General features: G+C 35.9%; 1 protein-coding gene across 2 annotated transcripts in view; it reads right to left on the reverse strand.

The window, feature by feature from the left end:
* The window catches only part of CEP112 (centrosomal protein 112), a 157,148-nt gene that overhangs the window by 136,163 nt on the left and 931 nt on the right, over positions 1-20,054 (reverse strand). For both annotated transcript variants that reach the window (XM_062010711.1, XM_062010710.1), the window contains exons 2-8: positions 19,799-19,919; positions 18,743-18,933; positions 17,842-18,008; positions 12,116-12,212; positions 9,613-9,687; positions 1,411-1,458; positions 1,194-1,271 (exon numbers count right to left, since the gene is read on the reverse strand). In XM_062010711.1, coding sequence (XP_061866695.1) covers positions 1,194-1,271; positions 1,411-1,458; positions 9,613-9,687; positions 12,116-12,212; positions 17,842-18,008; positions 18,743-18,933; positions 19,799-19,898 — 756 coding nt within the window. In that variant the 5' untranslated portion in view covers positions 19,899-19,919. The remainder of the gene's footprint in view (positions 1-1,193; positions 1,272-1,410; positions 1,459-9,612; positions 9,688-12,115; positions 12,213-17,841; positions 18,009-18,742; positions 18,934-19,798; positions 19,920-20,054) is intronic.

Consider the following 20,054-nt stretch of genomic DNA (forward strand, 5'->3'; position numbering starts at 1 on the left):
TACTGTGTGGTTTAGAGGATTTTTCCACTGAACTAGCAAAGTATCTGATGAGTATTTTACACAGCTACTTGGCATGCATTCCTGTTTATTTAATTTGAAAGTATTACTTAAATGACAACATGGTGCTTTCACTTTATTTATTTTTTACTCTATTTTCACATCTTATGAAACTCTGCCTCATCCTGAGGCAATGGTGATGTAAGTATTGTCAATACAAAAGAACAGTGAATATTAGACTAGAGCAGAGAAAGTGAGGGGCAGTTGTATGGTGTAACCACCATTTCAGGCTGCGTGTTTAAGCATCAAATTAGACTGCCAGCTATCAACATTATTTCATAAAAACCCAGAACTATCTGCAAAGTCAAATTATCCTTTCCTTTAACTCACTTAAAGTTGTCTTCTGAAGTGCCCTGAAAGTAACTTTAGGACAGTTTTAATTCCTAAGTGTCCTTACAACACACCATGTAAAAGGAGGGACAATGCCATGGTTTGCAGATGATGTCCCTTCCTTTCCAAGTTGTACATACTTGGAGCCCTGTGTGAGTCTAAGTACTTGTGAATAATTTGGGAACTCCACACACAAGCTTCGATTTGCCAAGAGAGCTGGGTTGGGTTAGGATGTTTTAAAACTATTTTCCTAATACATGTACTTCCTTGAAGTCTGGACCACTGGATTATTGACTGACCAAAAGTAATGCTTCCATGGACTCAGAGGAATCTGAAATATCTGTGTGCTAAATCTAGCCTATTTGAGTTTTATCTCATAACTGATGTTTTAAATGAACTGAGACAAAACCATCACAGGAACACAACTTTTTTCAACTAGAGCTAGACGAAGCAAATATAGAAACAGAGGTCTTAATAAAGACCAGATCTCCAGATTTTGAAAGGTATATAGAAATAAACAGAAATCCTCACTAAATCAAGGGTTCCATTGCTTCTTTCAAAAGGTAGTTTTGAAAATTTCTAGAATTCAAACTCTTCTACAATAAAAACTCCATCAAAGGAACAGTAAATGTATCAGAAAGTCTCTTCTACTCCCTAAGTAACAGGGAAACACATTAAGTATTTAACAAAAAACTTACCTGAGGTTTTCTGGTGTAACAAACTTCTTTGTGAATACCCAATTTCCAAAGAAAACTACCTAATTTACTAATTTGGGTCTAATTTGCTTTTCCTAAAGAGAATCTTACCTCTTTTTCACGCATTCGAACTAGTGCTTGTTCATCACGAAAAGTGCTGTTTTTTCCTAGGCCAATTTTGGATGTCATCTATTGAATGAGAAAAAGTTCAAAACAACTGAAGTTCAAAGCAGCAACACCAAGTAAAATCAATGCTAATCAGAAATGAAAAAAATACTAAGTGTGTTTGTTCTCCCTTATAAAATATGAAGGGAATATTATTACCTACCAAAGACACTGGCATCGGTTTTTCCCGCAAGTATCTTGGATTTTCTAACTGAAAAACAAGTTAGAGAAAAGGTAATCATGTCAGAAATCTCCTATTATTTATTATCAACAGTAAGAAATATCTCCAAATGGTTAAAAAAAAAGTTTGCAATGCCAACTTCAGGTGTATCATTTGAGAGTTAACCTCTATGAGTGAGGGTTTTCTTCACACAGTAACCATTATCACTCAAAGAGCAATGATAAAACAGATTGAAGCATGCCTTTGGATGTACACACCAGGTTTAAGAAAGCCTTCCAATGCCTTCCAAAAGAATTTGGCAGCTAAATACATAGGTTACACAAAGGATTGCCAACTTTAGTGGATAAACTTTCATTTAAATTGTGTAAATTAGTGTAAAGCTAGAACAAATTTACAGAGTCCAGTGATTTTAATCTGGTGTTCTTGAAAAATTACAGTTGAGAGCATTGAAGCTATATCCACATATGCAAGTCATAGAGACAAAACATAAGGAAATAATTCATTAACAGTACTGTATAATTAAGGCAGCTCTTTCAATCACTATTTTTAAGAACTGAATACAAAACATCGCTCACAACCCACTTCCTCTATCAGACATCTATATCTTTTTAATTTTCTCAGACCATGAGGCACAAACATCACATCACAGAGAAAACATAACACCCAAGAAAAGCTTTCAAGGGTATAATCTTGTAAAATGTGGCAGTGAGATTTGGAATTTGAATGTGATTGCAATACACATCTTACAACACTCTAAAAAAAAAAACCATTAAGTTGATCTATGAGGCATGGCAAATATATCAAATGCTTGCACTTTCTGCAATACCATTAAATGCATTTGTGTGTTGAATTTATCAGTGAAAAAGAGGCTTAATCCCTCTGAAATTTCAATCTGATACAGTATCATTCATTTCCTCTCCTAAAAGGTCATGTGGGATTTCTACATGCTGTTGAAGAGCTGTCATATTTCATCCAGAAGTAGTTGTATGTATCTACATGTTCAACACATACATTCCATTTCAATGGATAGTATTACCCCACATTTTAATACTACAAAGCATAAAAAGTCTATTTGTCAAATTATTTGGTTTCTCAATCTACTTCTTTTTCTTGACAATGAGTTTATTAAAACAGACACAAAAACTTTCTTTCATACAAGGAATCCTGGGTTGACTTTCTTTCAGGATTTTTTTTGGTGTCTTAGTAGATATTAGTGAACAGGGTAGATATCAGTGAACAAAGGAATCCTGGATGCACTTACTGCAAAAGAAATACTCTCTCATTTTACTAGTATTATACTCTTCCTTCTAGCTCATTTCACCTACTTCCAACCCATCCCACATGCCTACTCATCACCTGTGCAGGTAACCAGGAATGAAGGCAGCTTGCCAAAAGTTCAAGGTAGACAGACCCCTGGATCTGACTGTCCAGAAAACTGCACAGCAGGTAACACTGAAAGCCTTCGCTAATACCTGGTGGTATTTTCAGAAGTCTAAGGCTGCAGAAACAAATTTCAAAGCCCTAATTGCTTTCCAAAAGCTCTCTCATGCCAAATGGATACAATCACCTTTCACTTTTGCTTTTTTAAAAGCTAAAAATTATTATAAATATTTATAATTAATTTAAATACTTTCTCTGACCATGAAATTAAGCTGTTTACAGTCTTCATTTCAAAACCGATCTAAAAAGCTAAGGTATATCCTACTTGTTTATGAAAAAGAAGGAAAATGTGTCTCTAATACTTTGTATGGCCTAAGTCTTGCATTTTTTGATTTTGTAACAGCAGCCATATGTGCTTTGAAGTTAAATGTTCCCACTTTGTTACTTGTTGTGGATTATATCCACTTAAACTGATCTGTAAACATTTAATGCCTCAACATTCATTCTTTTCATGCTGGTCTTCTGCAAAACTTCTTGTTCTCAAAAATCATACCACATTAAAGAGGGAATATCACAATAAAGAATGCCCAAAAAAGAAAAAAGCTTGTATTTATGAGAAACATGCAAATTTAAAAATAATAAGCAAAAGGTCATAGAAACCAAAATACATATGTATGAAGCTGAAGGGCTGCCATGAGAAGAACAGTAAATCACATGCTTTTTTAAGAGCATGAACCAAATAATGTCATCATGAAAGACATCTTTATTTTAACAGGAATTGAAGGCCAATTTGTAAATACCACTTCTTAATGAAACAAGCAGTTTTAATTTCTTTGTAGAAAAGATTTTTAGAGTCTCCTGTTCTATGAGGCAGTCAAGCAGACAACAAAACATACTTCAGTTAGTGAGGACTGGCATGATCACCTTCTACTACTACAGTCCTCATAAACCAGAGTTGGGAAGGCTTTGGATATCAGATTCCCATTACTGAACAGAAATCATCTACTTTATGGAAATTCTTTTTTTTTCTTCTAAGTTGAAAAAGATAGGGCAGAAATCTGCATGAAAACACAGATTCCAAAAGTGAGTTTGAAGCATATCAGTCATTTTAAATTCGGTGTTTTCAATTTTAACTCCTAAAGCAGTCAAGAATATCCCATTTTAAAGCTACCAATGCAAGCAATGAGTGAAGCACCAATAACAGCAAACAGCTGAAATTGTGCCAAAGCCATAGACAGGGCAGAAAAAGCACAATTTTTAGCACCAAGTATTTCCACAAGACTCATCCTCAGGACATCAGCTATATTTCATATCTCAGGCTGCAAAGAGTATACAGGCTTTGTGTGTCACACTCCAGAAACTTACACCAAAGCTTCTGCTTTTTTTGACACAGTAAATACCACAATGACAACGTTAACGTTATGCTTCCATTCCACTCCTTCCAAAGTCACATTCCATTCTTTTGAAGATGTTTATCAAGGTACACTTAGCTTCAATAATACACAACTGTAGCTTATTACAGTTCAGTAACAGAATCAGAAGATATGTTGTATATATTAAGGTTCAGGAAAAAAACCCAAACCATTTGGATCAGCAGGCTTGATACACATTCCCCTTTAAGCTTCTTCAAAGACAAAATGTGATTGTTTTCATAACAAAGATGGAAAAAAAACCACACATGAAAGAGTTAAGAACACTTAAGATTTTGAAATGGTAAACAACTAAACTGAACCTTGCCCTAAGTTCTTACTTTAATCTAACAAACCCAGCCAGCCAGCATGTTCCCTACAGAAATAACTGCTGAGTAGCTTCAGGAAATTTGAGTAAGGACATTCTTATCTAACATCATAATTTGTAGAGAAGTTTACTTTAATGCTGCTTCTGCAGTCTTAGTGGAAGGACATTAAAGCACATGAAGATTGTTTGTCAGCATGGAAGTTGAATTTATTTTTTGAAGTCACAACATCACTTGGAGTTCACTGTGGGAAAGTTTTTACAGTGTTGCTGCCCTCCAACACCACAACATATACAGTAGGTATGTTTATAGTAAGCAGACAGTCTAAGAAACCAAACAAAAGATAATCAAATGGTTTGTACAGAAATGGTTGAGCTTAACTAGACTGGAAAGACACTGGCAGATGTGAGCCAAGTACACAAAACAGGCATAACATATACTGCTGCTGTAGCCACCCAAGAATTCTCTATGCTTGCGTCTCCTTTAACCCTGTGTTATCTACAATTTCTGCAAGAAAGGAGAATGTATTGCAAGCCACTGACCATGGAATTTCTTTGGTCTAAGTCCTCTTAAACCTTTATTAGATAATTACATTCCTCATGATAAACTCTTCTGGCCAAGATCCAAGTGTCCAGACGTTTTGTACTGAAGATCCCACATGATTTCTGGTAAAAGCTGAAGAGTTAATTCTTGTCCTGGCTGAATTCCAGTGATGAAAAATTACCTTCTCCCTGATTAAAAAACCCTTTGCTATTTCCCCAGGGTACAATCTCTTTTTATGCTTTATATCTAAAATCAAATGCTGATTTTCCAGGGATGTTTAAAAGTGTTGCTTTATCACACCTAAAATAGGCTACAATTCAGTGACAAATGAAATTATCAGAAGCATCATGAAAAATAGACATATGTATATATAGGCAGGTCAGGTAACAACATACAGGAGTTTAACTCATTGTTGGTCTTTTATATAACTTAAATTTTCTGTCAAAAAATTGTGTTTGTAGTTAGGCCTTTTAGATTGTAGACAAGAGGAAAAAAAGAAAAGGCAACAAGTTTAATTCCATTATCCAGTAAGTTTCTTTTCCTGACACTACTCATATTTCACAATATTTAATTATTTTTTGAGACACAACTAAAGGGAATGTGAGGATGGCCTGTTGATGAAGTGTACTAAGTTTGCAATGTCATGAAGTTTACTGACAGCTGTTAATACAAGAAGATAGCTGAGGGAATTTTATTATATTCTAATATAGCTAAAGAACAACAAAGAAGGGTAAAAGGATTAACATGACCAAATATCACCTGAATTTGTGTATTTCCTGGCTCTGAAACTTTTCCCTTCAAACAAATACGAAAGGATTTCTTCTTTTCTGCATTGCAATTGCAACTTCAAGGCATGAACACTTAATGTGGTCCCCACATCAGCTTAGATAAGAGTCAGTAAGAAAAACTCATCTTTATAGGATATTTAAAATTAGCTTCTATTACTATTCCACGTATGAAAAGCAAATTTATCACAATCAATACTCAATTTCTTTTAATAAAACATTTACCCATGCATGACTAGAATCTAAAGAACACAAACAATAAAGTGTTTGTTAGAGATAATCAGGAATGTTGCAAGGCAGATGGAAAATTCTTTCATTACTCGTGAGAAGCAACAGCATTAGCAAAGTAATAGTCTCACTTCTCATGGTGAAAATGTTACTACTACTAATAACAAATATCTGAAGACTCCATATTACAGTCTGGTAAGCTTTGACTTCTCTGCTTAGCAGAGAAATCAGTTTTTTCCTAAGACTTTTCACAGTATTTTTAATAACTAGAATAAAATCTCAGCCACTGATATAAGGATATGATAAAAAGTGAAAACACGTTCAGCATGTGACCTTAAAAATATAAGACTTTTGACAAAGGGGAAATTTAGAATATATCAGAGAAATAGAAACCCAAAAATAAGGGTAAAAATAAATTATCAGTTTATAACTGGTCATTATAATCCAGAGAAGCCTATACTGGAACTGTGAAGACTTCGCAACAACTGGCAGTTGGAAGGTGCTAAGCTTTTCTGACCTTTATGTACAGCACCTATCTAGATATCTGCAGATTCTGAACAAAAGCATATTCTCCATATGTACTGGCTTGAAATGAGAATGGCTTCCTGAAATTTCAACAATTCTTACTGAGAACTTGTCCAAATTTCCCAGGATCAGCTCTGTCCCCACAAAGCAAGAAAAACAAACCAAAACACACATTCTTTGCCAGAGTAGCAGCCTTGCTTTCCCATTTATTCCTTGATGCACAAGTAAAACCTCCAAAAAAGGGGAAATTTTTAAAAGCTTTTTAAGAAAAAACTGTTCTTTACATTAAAGATTCCAAAGTAAATGCCATTCTGTACTTTCTTTCCTAACTTTTCCCCACTATTGAAGTATACTTTTGGGTAAAGAGTCTTCTCTATCTGAGATGGGATTTCTTGTAAATTAAGTTTCTCAGTCTGTGAATGTGGCTGGCAAAAGACAGATAAATGCCCCTATAGCACTGTAAATGCTTACAAATAATAACAGTCACATCTCATGCTCAAACTTTAAAGGTCCTGAAGTATTGCCATAATTTAGTAAGCATTTCTTTTGAGCAATTACATATTCTTATTTAAGCATAAAACTCCAGTTAAGACTTCCTGATCCTTTAGGAACCCACTGGAGGCTGTGATCCATAGCAGGGAAACATGATTCAACAGTAATCCCTTATAGATCTCTCTTCTACAACCTCAAATCCCCTTTGTCAGGTAACACCCAACAAGTCTTATCAGGCAATCAAAGTCTCTCACTAGCGACTTGTTTAATTACCATCCCTGGAGAGGAGACTTGAAAAACTGATTTATATGTGTCACAGTAGCCAATTTGTTATCCAAGAGAGCTCCCATATCAGTGGAGGATCATCACAGTTTAATAACCATCCATTATCAACACATTATGATTGCAAACTGGAATTTCAATTAGAAAAAGAAATAAAAAGACAAAGAAAACTGAAGAGATAAGCAAGGAGGGAGATCAACACTGACATAAAAAAGCTGGATATAAAGAGATTCTTTGTCAGCATCAATTGGAACAATTTGTAAAATGCCCATGAGCAAGTTTCTCCCCTTAAAGCAGCTTTAAAAGCTCAAGGTATTACAACTATCTGCTCATACACCACCCAAATATCCAAAATCTGCAAGTGACTGTTTGCACATTTGTTTCAGACACCTGCACAGTGCTTTTGTAAATTGGAGTTGACTGCTACTGAAAAGCTTTCCAGAGATCCACTCCCCTCACCCTACAATAGTACAATTCCTGGAAAATATATTCATTTGAGTCTGGAAGTGCTAGAAATTGTTCTTGTATTACTCTACAGGAGCTCCAAGGAGCAATACCATGTACCCAGACTAGTATTTCCACTAATCTCCACCTTCAGTTTGGAGAAAGGTAGCTCCTGGACTATCTCAAAGTCAAGAGTTCCTTCCTTTCAGAAGTAAAGCAAGCAATTTGCATTTACAATGCTAACAAGAACCAAAACAGCAACAGGAACACCAAGGAACTTCAGTTGCCCTCTTTCCCATACATAACTGAGCAAGCTTTCATCCTGTGAGAATAAGTAGAAAATGAGGAAGAAAATAAAACAAATACTTTATTAAAGATCATTTCTATTTAACAAAGTTACAACAATATTATTCCTAATCAAATAGGTTAAAGATTTAGTGGTGCAGTGGGAAGAGTTAAAAGAAGACAAAACAATATAACAAAAAAAATACAGCACAATATAGGTACAGAGAGAAGGAACTTGACTATGACCTTAGAACTGTCATGGGCTATACCACAGAAAATACAATCTAAGGAGTAAAGTCTTATTCAACAGTAGCCTGAAATGAAACTTTAATTTGTCTGACATATTTAGGTCCAAAATATTTGATTAACTGCTCAGGAACAACACACAGATCAAGGCCCACATATTAAGTTTGTGTATGCAAACATCAAAGAAGATGAATAGAGTTTCACAATCTTAGCTAGCACTTGTTTTCATCTCTACTTATAAAAATATATTTACTGCCTCACTGTATTCACCTCTTGCCCTACACCAGCCTGAAAATATTAAGGATGTGTTTAAGTCCTAAGAAAAGTTGAAAGCTTGAAAACTTGATTTTACTGAAGTATTTTCAACAGTGGTTTAAAATCTGAAAAAATTCTAATACAGATTAAAGTCCTTCTGGCTGTAAACATGGAAAGCTCTGGGGAGACAGCTTCTACATTTTTTCTGATATCCAATAAACACTAGTTCTGAAGTTGTCAGGCTGCCCAATGAAGAACTCCTCCTTATTCTATCCCCACAGTAGATTCTCTTTCAGATACTTCAGTTTTGATATATCAAAGTCGGGACAAATCTGAGCGTAGTAGCAAAAGGACTGTATTCACAAACACATTCTAAAGCCAAGGCCACACAAGAACATAGGCCAAAGTACTACAGAAGCTTCCACAAAGGTAGATCCTTTCCTCAGCAAAGCAATTCACACATGCTATTCTTTCCATGAGTAAGAGCTACAGAGCTGGTCTAAAGATTCTAATCATTCAAAGGGGAGGAAAAAGGTTTAACACACTGAAAAGCCTCTTGAACACTTGGAAAAGGAGGCAAACTGTGGCAAAAATAAAACCAGTTGAGTTGTACTGATGGCTTAGGAAGTTGGTATTCATTAAAAAAAGGATACAGAAAGCCACTCATTTAATTTATACAAGCAGAAATTCAAAATAATGTTGTTATCAAGACACAGTTTGAATTTCTACCAGAGCACAAAACTTGGTTTTGACCAGCAGACATTTTTTACTTGATTAATAACTATATTAAATAAAACAAGGCATTTTTAACACTTTCCTCTCAAGATGGTATATTCATAGTTAACCTTTCCAAATTTTACCAATTCATTTCTAAAAGATTGTTTCCTACATAAAGTTTTGTTAACTAAATTCAGAGATGCAGATTACATCGCTAAGGAGTTTTCATTTCAAGTCAATAAATAAGAAATGCACTGTTTAATTTACCCCAAGATTCCAACTATTGAGACGTGCTTCAAGGTCACTGTCATCCAAAGAAATGGCCTTTTTATGATGATGGTCCTGGAACATAAACAAAGTCAAAATATCAGAAGATCTGGCAGATACATAGTCAAAAATAAAGCTTCTCACCGACTTGGCCATGTCTACACTGCACTTCCTAATAATCTCATGATACCTTTGACAGCTTTAATCTAAATAGCTCAATTACCACTAGGATTCTGTGCTACGAAAGGAATTCAGAGAATAAATTCGACTGCCTCCTCACTTTAATGTTGTTCTTTAGTTTACTTATTTCCAAAGCAACGGTCTCCTTTACAAAGGGTGAGTTTACTAAACAAAAATTAGAAGAGTCCATTTTTCACATAACACACTTATTCTAGAAACAATCCATCCCCACAGTACCTTTTGTGAGGCTAACCCAGAATTCAGAGATCATCTGATCAGCCTCCAAATCAGAAAACATAATAAAAGAAACCCCAACAAGGCAGAGATAGTTACAGTGGGCAGAGCTGCAAAAGCTGAGGATAGAGTAGCTGCAGCTCAGCTCAGGATAGAGGTCCTCTCTGCAGAAACATTTCCAACATTCAGTAAGGACTGTGGTTATTGTTGCTCAAGGCTATGCCTTTCAGGAGAAAGTTTTTTCCTGTAGGATAACAGTAACTGATTGTATTTAATGTATCAAATAAGGAAGCTGGTACCAGATTTTTTTTCCTTAGCTGAGATACAACACTATTGAGAAAAAAAATGAACATAGAAGTGCAAAAGACTATCTCAGTAAGTTTGGTTAGCAAGAGGTTTGTGCATTGGCATGCAAGCACCTATGTTTAAAATCTGCTCATTTATTATGAGCAGTCAGTGAATAGTGTTGACTTCAGTTAATCAACACTTGGTTGAGGCAACTCTTAATGTTTCTTAAAAGATTCCCTGTTCCTCTACCTGGGCCTAAATTACACCAGAACATCTGTGCATCACTGACAACAGAACAAGATACTATTTGTTCCAGCCAGCCAAATATTCATCAAACTGTTTGGCAAAGCAAGAGAGGATTATTTCACTTAAAGGGCCTTTTAAAGCTGTAATCACAGGAGAATCCAGTATACGGAGCTGAAGAACAATGAAGTGCAGTGATTTGTCTAACATTGCCCTGGAAGCCTGTGGCAGTGCCAGGAAAAAAAAATAAACAAAACAACAGAAAAACAAACTCCAAATCAAAAAACCCATACCAAGAAACTCTGAAACCCCAAATGCAGGTTTCAACTGAAGGAAATATTTTCTTTTACAGTAACTGTTCCATGAGAAATATTTCTTGAAATCAAGAGAAAAACCAAAACAACACAACAGGAAACCAATGAGGAGAAATTTGGCAAATCCAGCATCTGGTTTTATTTCTTTATTTTTAATGATGACATTTCTTTTTTAAAATTTCATTTGCATAGATACAATGAAGCACACAGAAGTACATCCATGCCAACCAGAGTCTGGAGCACAGACATTCATTTTTTGCCCACAGACCATTTGTAGTCTACTGTGATAAAGCATCCCCTTGCTACTCCTCTATTCCAAACACATAGCAGAGCACAAACCTGCTCAGAAAGACAGACCTCAGAAGCAAGCTTCCATTTACCCCACTTGCACTGCATGTCCTCATAAGTTGTTGACTGTGCACATTAAAGACAGGTAAGAACTGTGTGTGTGAACTGCTCAGGCATCAAAAGTCCCCTGCCAGCTGCAATACTTCTAAACTGTTCTTCTGATACAATCAATTAAGTGTGGGCAAACCTACAACATACATACAGTGGATTCAGTGTTTCATAGAGGAATGAGATATTATAAATGCAGTGGTTTTGGTGAAGGAACCACAGGAGACAGACCTCTCCCACAGTAAGACCACTACAAGGCTACGAGACATAGGAAAGCAGCACTCTTGTTGGTAACATATTTTGCAGGTGTAATTATGAGTTTAAATGCTTGCAATTATACATACAATATCATTAAATATTTTGGACTGAAAGGTTTTTATATGAAGTGTGTTTAGTGTCCTTCCATGAGCCATAACACTAGTTCTGGAAAGTCTGATAAAACAAACTGTCCAACATTCACTCTTTCAGAGGTCAGCCATCATTAAAGAGAGCCAAAGACATCTAGGCAGCTTGCTTTAATCTCCTATTGCAAAATACAAGATGATGTCGATACAGTGAGTTTGCCAAGCCTAGGGAAAACAATGTAGCAGACATTAAACACACTACACTAAACAGAGGTCAACCATTACGATGAATCGAGAGCATCCTACATGAAATTCTTTTCCCTTGCACTCACAGAGGGCAGATTTGATGAGCTTCAGTCCCTCCTGTCACTCTGTCCCAAAAGTCTGCACTTGTACACAGAGATCACAACCCATAAAATTAGAAATAACAGCTTTATGGGGATAGTCAGAAACAATTCATTGAAACTAGAGCAGGTCTTATGGCAAAAAGGAGATGCATCTTACAGACAGTGATGTGGTGAGGATATCTTCATCTTGCTGGTGAGGAGGACTCATGGAATGGGATCTTAATGCTGTCTTCTCATTGTGCTTCAATCTTTCTCTGTTATTAACAGAAAGAGTAGAATCAATTTGCAATAACTCGTAGTACACATAAGGTGTTAACTGTAAAATAAAATCTTTTAAAATAAGAGAAAATAATTGTCAAGATGTAAAAACATCAAAAAATTCTTATTAAAGGCATGTTAAATGCAAACAAAAGCCTTCAGCATTCCATTGAAAAACCATCATCCAAAAAAACAACACACCAACAAAAGCACCAGAAATATCATCTATAGCACAGTACATTAAAAAGTGATCTTTGCATTTCTATTACTAAAGACAAGCACAAGAACCACACATACAGCTCAGCAGGTTGGAAAGCCAAGGTGGAGAGTCAAAGAAACAAGCCATAAAGATCACATTACTCGCATTTCATTTCAGCTCTATTTTATGGACTGAAGTGGTATGTATGGAGGGGCAGTAAAAAACAGGCCTGCAAGGCAGAAATCAAGGACAGCACAATACTCTGTCCTGTAGAGAAAAGAAGTGTATTGGGATCTTCTGGAAAAGCTCTTGTCATAAGTAAAATATTTGAACAAAAGGAAAGGAAGAATAGCAAATAGGCAAAGACAACCTTTGCTGATGGACCTGGTCAACCAACCTTTCTCAACTACAGAACAGGGACAGAAAAGAACAGCCTGGAACAAAATAAAATCAAAATTATAAGAGTTTATTAGATAGTTCGATAGACCAAAAGAACCAAACCAGTAGCAAAACACCCTTCAGCACACGTATTAAAGCGATCAAAAACTCCTGTTAGTCCATTCTCCTTCCTATGACTAGCTATAGTGTATTAAAACCAAATTAGACCATTAAAATACCTTTCATTCTTTCCATCCAGCAGCAAATCAGATAGTAAGTTATGCCAAAAAGACACCGAGACAAATTAAGTATTTATGAACATAAAGACAACTGTGGGCTGTACAATGTAAACTAGTCACTTCTAGGAAGACAAACACAAACTTTCCACGAAGCTTCACTGCTCCAGCTTTCATCAAAACAGCAGGGAACAGTGAAATACAACAACTGGGAGCATACCTTCCCTTCTGGCACCAATAAATACCAACAACTTGTATGGATGCAAAGTAACAAAGCAGTAAATAGTTTAGATAAACAAAGTCTTAGAGGCAAAAAAAAAGATCAAAAGAAATATAATACAATCACTGTCTCTAGCATTCCAAATTGGGTGTTTATTAACAAGATTTAATGAAAGATGATTTTGTGTCAAATGAAAAGGAGACAAATCGGTGCCTGCCTGTAACTCTGCACTTTTATCAGACTTCTTTTCTGGAAAATACTCAGGTTACCTACCAATCTAATAAAGTTCCAATTGTTTAAGGAAAACAGAATTCCTGCCTCTATCATTAAGAGATTACACAACAGCAAGAAATATTCCAACCAACTCAAGTTATCTGTAATATTTTAATTGACAAAATGGAGGGAAAATTCTACATTTATTCTCAGTTTTATATTTGCTATTTTCAAGAGGAACTGACAAGGAAGTTGCTTTACTTGATTCTAAAAACAATTTGAAGAGACCATTAAAGAAGGGCCACAATTTTTCTCATATCAAGCATATACTGCTGGCTCACTCCCTTTTCCAGCCTGTTGCTAACATGAGTCAGGCTCCAGAAATCAGAAGATTTATTTCTTTTTTCCTCCCACGGCAGGTGAGTGGAGAATGGTCAGAGTCTTGAAACCAGCCCTATGACCTCCTGCTTCAGTCAAAACAGTGAGCTAGCATGGGAGAAGGAAGCAATTTGCTGCTAATAAAGGAGATTAGTAAATAATTTCCTACTAGGAACAAAGTAAGGGAAACTCACTGGTTCCTCCTGGTTCAGCACAGCTACACACTAACCTTTAACAATGTCTTTCAGGCATAATCTATAAACATACAGTAGAATTTTCCTGAGGTCAGAAAGACCAGGTTTCTGTTCAAACCAAACTACACATTCCTAAAACTAGTTCTATCATGTTTCAAAATAAAGATGCACCTATCTAGCATCAACTGACTTGGACTTATTCACTTACACTCCAGTTAACAAGTAAGGTTTGTCTATCTACTTCTTATCTAGCCAGACAAACAACTTCTTATAGAAAGGCAAAAATCTTCACACATAGATATATGTGCACTGCAAGATAAAAATAACTACAAAAAGAACTTCTCCACTTGTTTGCTTCTTTTAAAGTAGGGCATATTGAGATTAAAAAAAAAACATCAAAAAATTACTCTACCATTTCTCACCGACATTATTTTGCCCTGAGAAAATGTTGTAGTCTATCTGTAAGAACTGAGTCGCAGTTGGAATGCGAAATTTTTATCCAACATCATATATTGGATGCCTACGGATACAGTTTTCCGTATCCACATTCCAAGTAGAGACACAAGTGTAATGTAACAACATCACCATCTGGTGGTTCTCTCTCCAAACTGCAGCTTCCTCAATTATTTCACACTTTCCATCTAGACCTACACTGATAGCTCATTCAAAACTGTAAATACAAACAAAGATAGGATGTATACAATGAATATAGCTAACATCTTAATATAGACATATGTAAATAAGTATTAAACAAGAAATTTCTACAAAACATAACAGCTGAAGTGTTGACCTTCAGTACTTCTTTCTATGTAACTCACATTTAACAAAAGTTTCTCATTACTCTGAAGATTAATTTATTTGATCCAGAGTTATCAAAATTTCTAATTGCCATCACAAATTCAGATTTCCTTAAGACACAGCTCCATTCTTGGCATGAGTACTCATTAGCAGAGTCATGACTTTACAGCCAAGTTTCACTTTCAGATTTCCTTAAACTAGTAATTTACTCCATCCTATTTAACCACTTTTCCTGGCATGAAATGATATCTAGTAAAGGTTTCCAGAAAACTCACCAGAGCCTTGGGAACCATCATCAGCACAGGTATTGCTACAGCTCAACAAGACAAAAAAAACCACAAGTGAAATAGTTTCACTACCCTGCCCATGACTTTTGGAACTTTGCCAGACCAAGATGAATCTCAGGTTCAGATATTGAATAGGAAAAGGAGTCAGATGTCCAATATTCTACTAGAGTCCAGTTAGGGAAAAGAGAAAAAAAATACAGCAAAAAATCCAAGAAGGAGTAGGAGGAACTCTACCTCAGCCTTTCTCAAATGGGGATAAGCAGCAGCTGGATGCAGAGGAAGGAATATGCTGCCTCAGCGCCCTCAAATAACACCCCAGCTGATAGACAATATGCCAGATTGGGCTTAGTAGGGGAGAATTGTGCTAATACCAGAACCTGGTTAAGCAGGTTCTTTTTATCACCAAGCCTAAAGTAGTAATACAGTAACAGAGAGAGCAATTTCTCTGTTCTCCACCTTCCTTTCTTAAACCACAAGTCTACTGTAAAAATCACAGGTTCAGATCAGACAATTTGAGTGCAACAATCAGGAGGCCCTTTAGTATTTATTAACATCATAGGACTCAAAGAGGAGATGCATCAGTCCCAAGAACAACTTCTTAAGTTACTGTTAGAATTACAGAGTTAACAGATAAACAAGAGGAAAAGTTTTACAGTACTCAATATGAACATGATGTCAATTGCAACACCTGTCATCTCTACAAATCACAGCTGAAATATTTAAATGCAAGACTTAGTACTGTGACATAAACATCACTGTGTCTAAAAAAATAAAAGCTAATCCTAAATTAATATATAAAAAGAATTAGACTTCTGAAACAAAACCTGTGAGCATATTTATAAACCAATGAAACCAAACCAGAAGTCTCATACAGAAGTGAGACTTATCTCCTCTTACATAGAGCCTACTGAGTTTCAAACGGTATTTACCCTCTAACTCTAAAAGTGCTTTTTTCAGAGAGTTTAAAGATCAACTACAAAATTAGCAAACAAGGAGCAATTCCATCCATGACTGAACTGCACCTGCATAGATCTTGATAATCAGCACAAATCCGAAAAACTAGAATTGGAAGTAAATATTTAAGAAGAGAATGTAGATTAAACTAAAATTTACCTAAGATTCTCACAAAACAGGACAGAAAAAAGCCTTGATTTTCAACAGCATCCAACTAACCAGCTTGGCACACCCTTAGTACTGCAGGATTTTTCTAAGTCAACATGAAAACAAGCTTTAATAACATGATATATTTCATCCCTTTACCTGCCCTAAATTCAACTAATCAGCACTACATAAGTGGCTTAAGCTTACTGGCTCCTGCAAGCCTTTGAAAAGAGACTGTCTGATGGATGGCCATGAAGTGCAGCTACAGATATTCAGCTGTACAGCTGCAAATGAGCAATACTGAAAGTTTTGTGATATCCTAATGAGAAACATCCAGGATTCAGGCATAGAGGGTGCTAGTCACCAACAATGCACATGTATTTGTATTAGACAGCATGATACGAATCAAAACATTCTAAATCAAACTCAGAGAGAGATTGTTCAGACAAGGATGGAGTCATTACAAACAATCCTCTCCACACAGGAGAACAAAACAACACAGCAGAGTATCTCAGAGGCAGCTGCTCTGATTTTCAGCCTCTCAAGTTTTAACAAGTACAGCTGATCCAGCCTGACCTTCTGTAATCCAAGATTCATTAGGCCTATAGGAAATATAAAGAAATCTTGCTATTTCATAGAGAAGCCATGATGAAACACAAAACAAATAGGTAAGTGTTTAATAAGAACTAATATGCCTGCAAAAAGATGAATCAAATCTTTCTTTGTACACACTTAACTTTTCTTCTTTTGTCAGTAAAACTTGCTCATCTGCAGGGAGACACTCTTGTTTCCTCTAAAAAAAACCAACTTTAAAGCAACAATGATAGAACATCCTTTAAATCTCTCATCTTTATGCCTGTTTATATGTCTATTTTCTGTAGGAAAAAAGCCCCTGGAAACTATTTGATAGAAGAGCTCCTTTGAGCATTACAACCTTAGACTACAGTATTTTTTAATATTCTATATTTCTTCTTCCCACATTTTTTGTCGATTGCTGTTTCTTTTCTTTTAAACTGTATATAAATAGTGAAGATTAATCCACCTCAGTTTCATTAATTAATACCATTTTCCAGCAGAAAATGGGACAATTAAGTAATTTTGCATACTTAGCTATTAGTGGTTACATGGGCATTCGGTATGCCAGAACAATAGCTACTATCTTCTTTTGAAGTCTCCAGAGTACGTTACAAAGTTTACAGAGAGTATTATCTGGAAGAGATATAATGGTGCAACGAAGTGGACTGGGGTTATTTCTACATTAGTTAGTGGGCTCTTTGTGCAAGCCATGAGTATCCCACAGTAATCACCTGCCCAGGTGATTACAGCCTTCCCTTCAGCTGCTGCTAAACTGCTCAAACTATGAAAGACTTACCAAAGCCAAAAAAGAAGACATAATGGAGGAATGTATTAATATAAGAGTATAAAAGTTACATAAAACTTACATAGTTGAGTCAGAGGCTATTACCAGCATTTCTCTATATAAAGTATACCCAGTATGAGTCCATGATGCAGCATAATAAATTCACAGATACGAACTGAAACATACAGACAGAGCCTATAAAAATCAAACATCTATTCAACATGAATCAAATATGGAATAAAGCGAGTGCAGAAATCTTACCCATATGTAAGTGGTGTTGCTAGAAGTGATTCCTCTTTAGAAAACATCTTCCATGATTCCTCATGCTTAGTTTCACTGTTGCCTAGTTCTCTCACTACCCAGTCAGGTGAGCAGTCTGGGCTACTACTCCGAAGTCTTGTTGAATTTGGTTCATCAAAATAAATTGACTAGAATTAAAATAAATACAAAATCAACACTAGAATGTATTTAACACAATGCTATTATGTCTACTGTTAATGTCATTTCTTGCAGGAACAACTGCAGCATAAAACATCTTTTTCCAACTAAGTCAGTAAAGTTTGCAAGTATCACATTCCCAATCCATGCAAACTGGGATTAGAAATTACAACGGGTGATGGTGTAAATGTTTTCCAGTACTTCTTTCAGTATGGTCAATTTTAGTATAAATTCAGACTGTTATCTAAGCTGATGCCATTCATTGACACAGTATATGCATACATTCAGAAAACAAACTGTAAGCTTAACAGTCTCTATGTGAAATACTGTTATTTTCTTTCAGTCACCTCAGACTACTAAAGTCATTTCATTTGAGCACATTTTTCCTTTCGCGAACTAGAACTATCTGCTGATTAAGACAAAACATAGCCTCAAGGGTCTTTAATTACATCTTTCCAAAGAACTAAGATAAAAATTATCTCTGTTCCTTCAGAACACATATTTTTTATAACCCTTCTTAGAACCCGAACTTTGAAGAAGAAACAGGTTTCAGAAAAGGTTTTGCACATCGAAAGATTCTTCCAACATGAATTACAAACTATGTAACATAAATGCCTGTATTTACCACATGCAATTCCACTCTAACTCAGAACTGCTTTCACATTTATGCCAAATCAGACTTACAAGTATTTTCAGATATTTAAACAAGTGAAGTTATACCCACCATGTATGAAGGTAAAGTCTTCAGCATTCCTGGTTCTGGTTTATGTGTAAAAGGATCTTCCAGTACACCTCGCTTTAACATGTGAAGTAAAAGTCTTGCATAGAAATTCCTATTCTTCCTTCCAGCTATTCCTGTGCCTGCTGCTGAGGGCTCACGTAGTTTCTCAATCCACAGTGCACATCTGTGTATTTCTAAAAATATAGATATGCATAATCACTATAAATTTTGAGGGCAAACCAAACACACAGAAGAGACAGAAATCATTAATGGTCACCAACTTTGTAGATGCTTCCCTTCTAAATGAAAGTTTAAAGCAAAACAAACAACAAACCCAAATGATTGAACAAAGAGAAAAACATCAACGACCTGGATGAGGGGACAGAGTGACCATCAGCAAGTTTGCTGAGGACACAAAACTGGGAGGACTGGCTGATTCCCCAGAAGGCTGTGCTGCCATTCAGTGGGATCTCGACCGGCTTGAGAGTTGGGCAGAGAGGAACCTTATGAGGTTCAACAAGGACAAGTGCAGAGTCTTGTATCTGGGAAGAAAAAACCCCATGCACCAGTACAGGCTGGGGGTTAAGCTGCTGAAGAGCAGCTCTGCAGAGAGAGACCTGGGAGTCCTGACTGATAATAAACTAAACATGAGCCAGTAATGTGCCCTCATAGCCAAGAAGCCAATGGCATCCTGGGATGCATCAAGAAGAGCACGGCCAGTGGGTCAAGTTCCTGTATGACCTGATCTAGGTAAACTTGCTTCAGCAGGGAGGTTGGACTAGATGATCTCTACAGGTCCCTTCCAACCCTACCATTCTATGATCCTATGAAATACGTAAATCCAAAATAAGTCTTTAACAATAGTTCAAATTTACAATATCCAGAAATGTCTTCTACAAATTCACATTTACCAGAGTTTACATGACTTCTAGAAATAACACCTTGTAGAATCAAACATTAAGCATTTGATTAAAGAAAGTGGTACAAGTGCACAGTACTAACAGCAACCTAGAATTTTGTTATTAGTGTTTCTCTATATGCACATTTTACTGTACTTACCTGACCTATGCTGTAGTTTCAGAACATAAGGCTTCATATCTGCAACATAGCCATCAAATTCTGCATCTAATTTTTCCCATATTTCTACGTCACCATTCATTTTGAAAGAACACCAAATCACCTGCAAAAAATACAAAAGATTAAGTAGCATTATCCACTTGTCTCTGCTCAGCTTCAGCCATGCAAAGACATCCTTTGGAACTATGTGGAAAATAAACCTAAATATTTTTATATTTGAACATAAATATTATGTTCA

This window comes from Colius striatus, chromosome 18 (genome assembly GCF_028858725.1).
Source record: "Colius striatus isolate bColStr4 chromosome 18, bColStr4.1.hap1, whole genome shotgun sequence".
Lineage (NCBI taxonomy): Eukaryota > Metazoa > Chordata > Aves > Coliiformes > Coliidae > Colius > Colius striatus.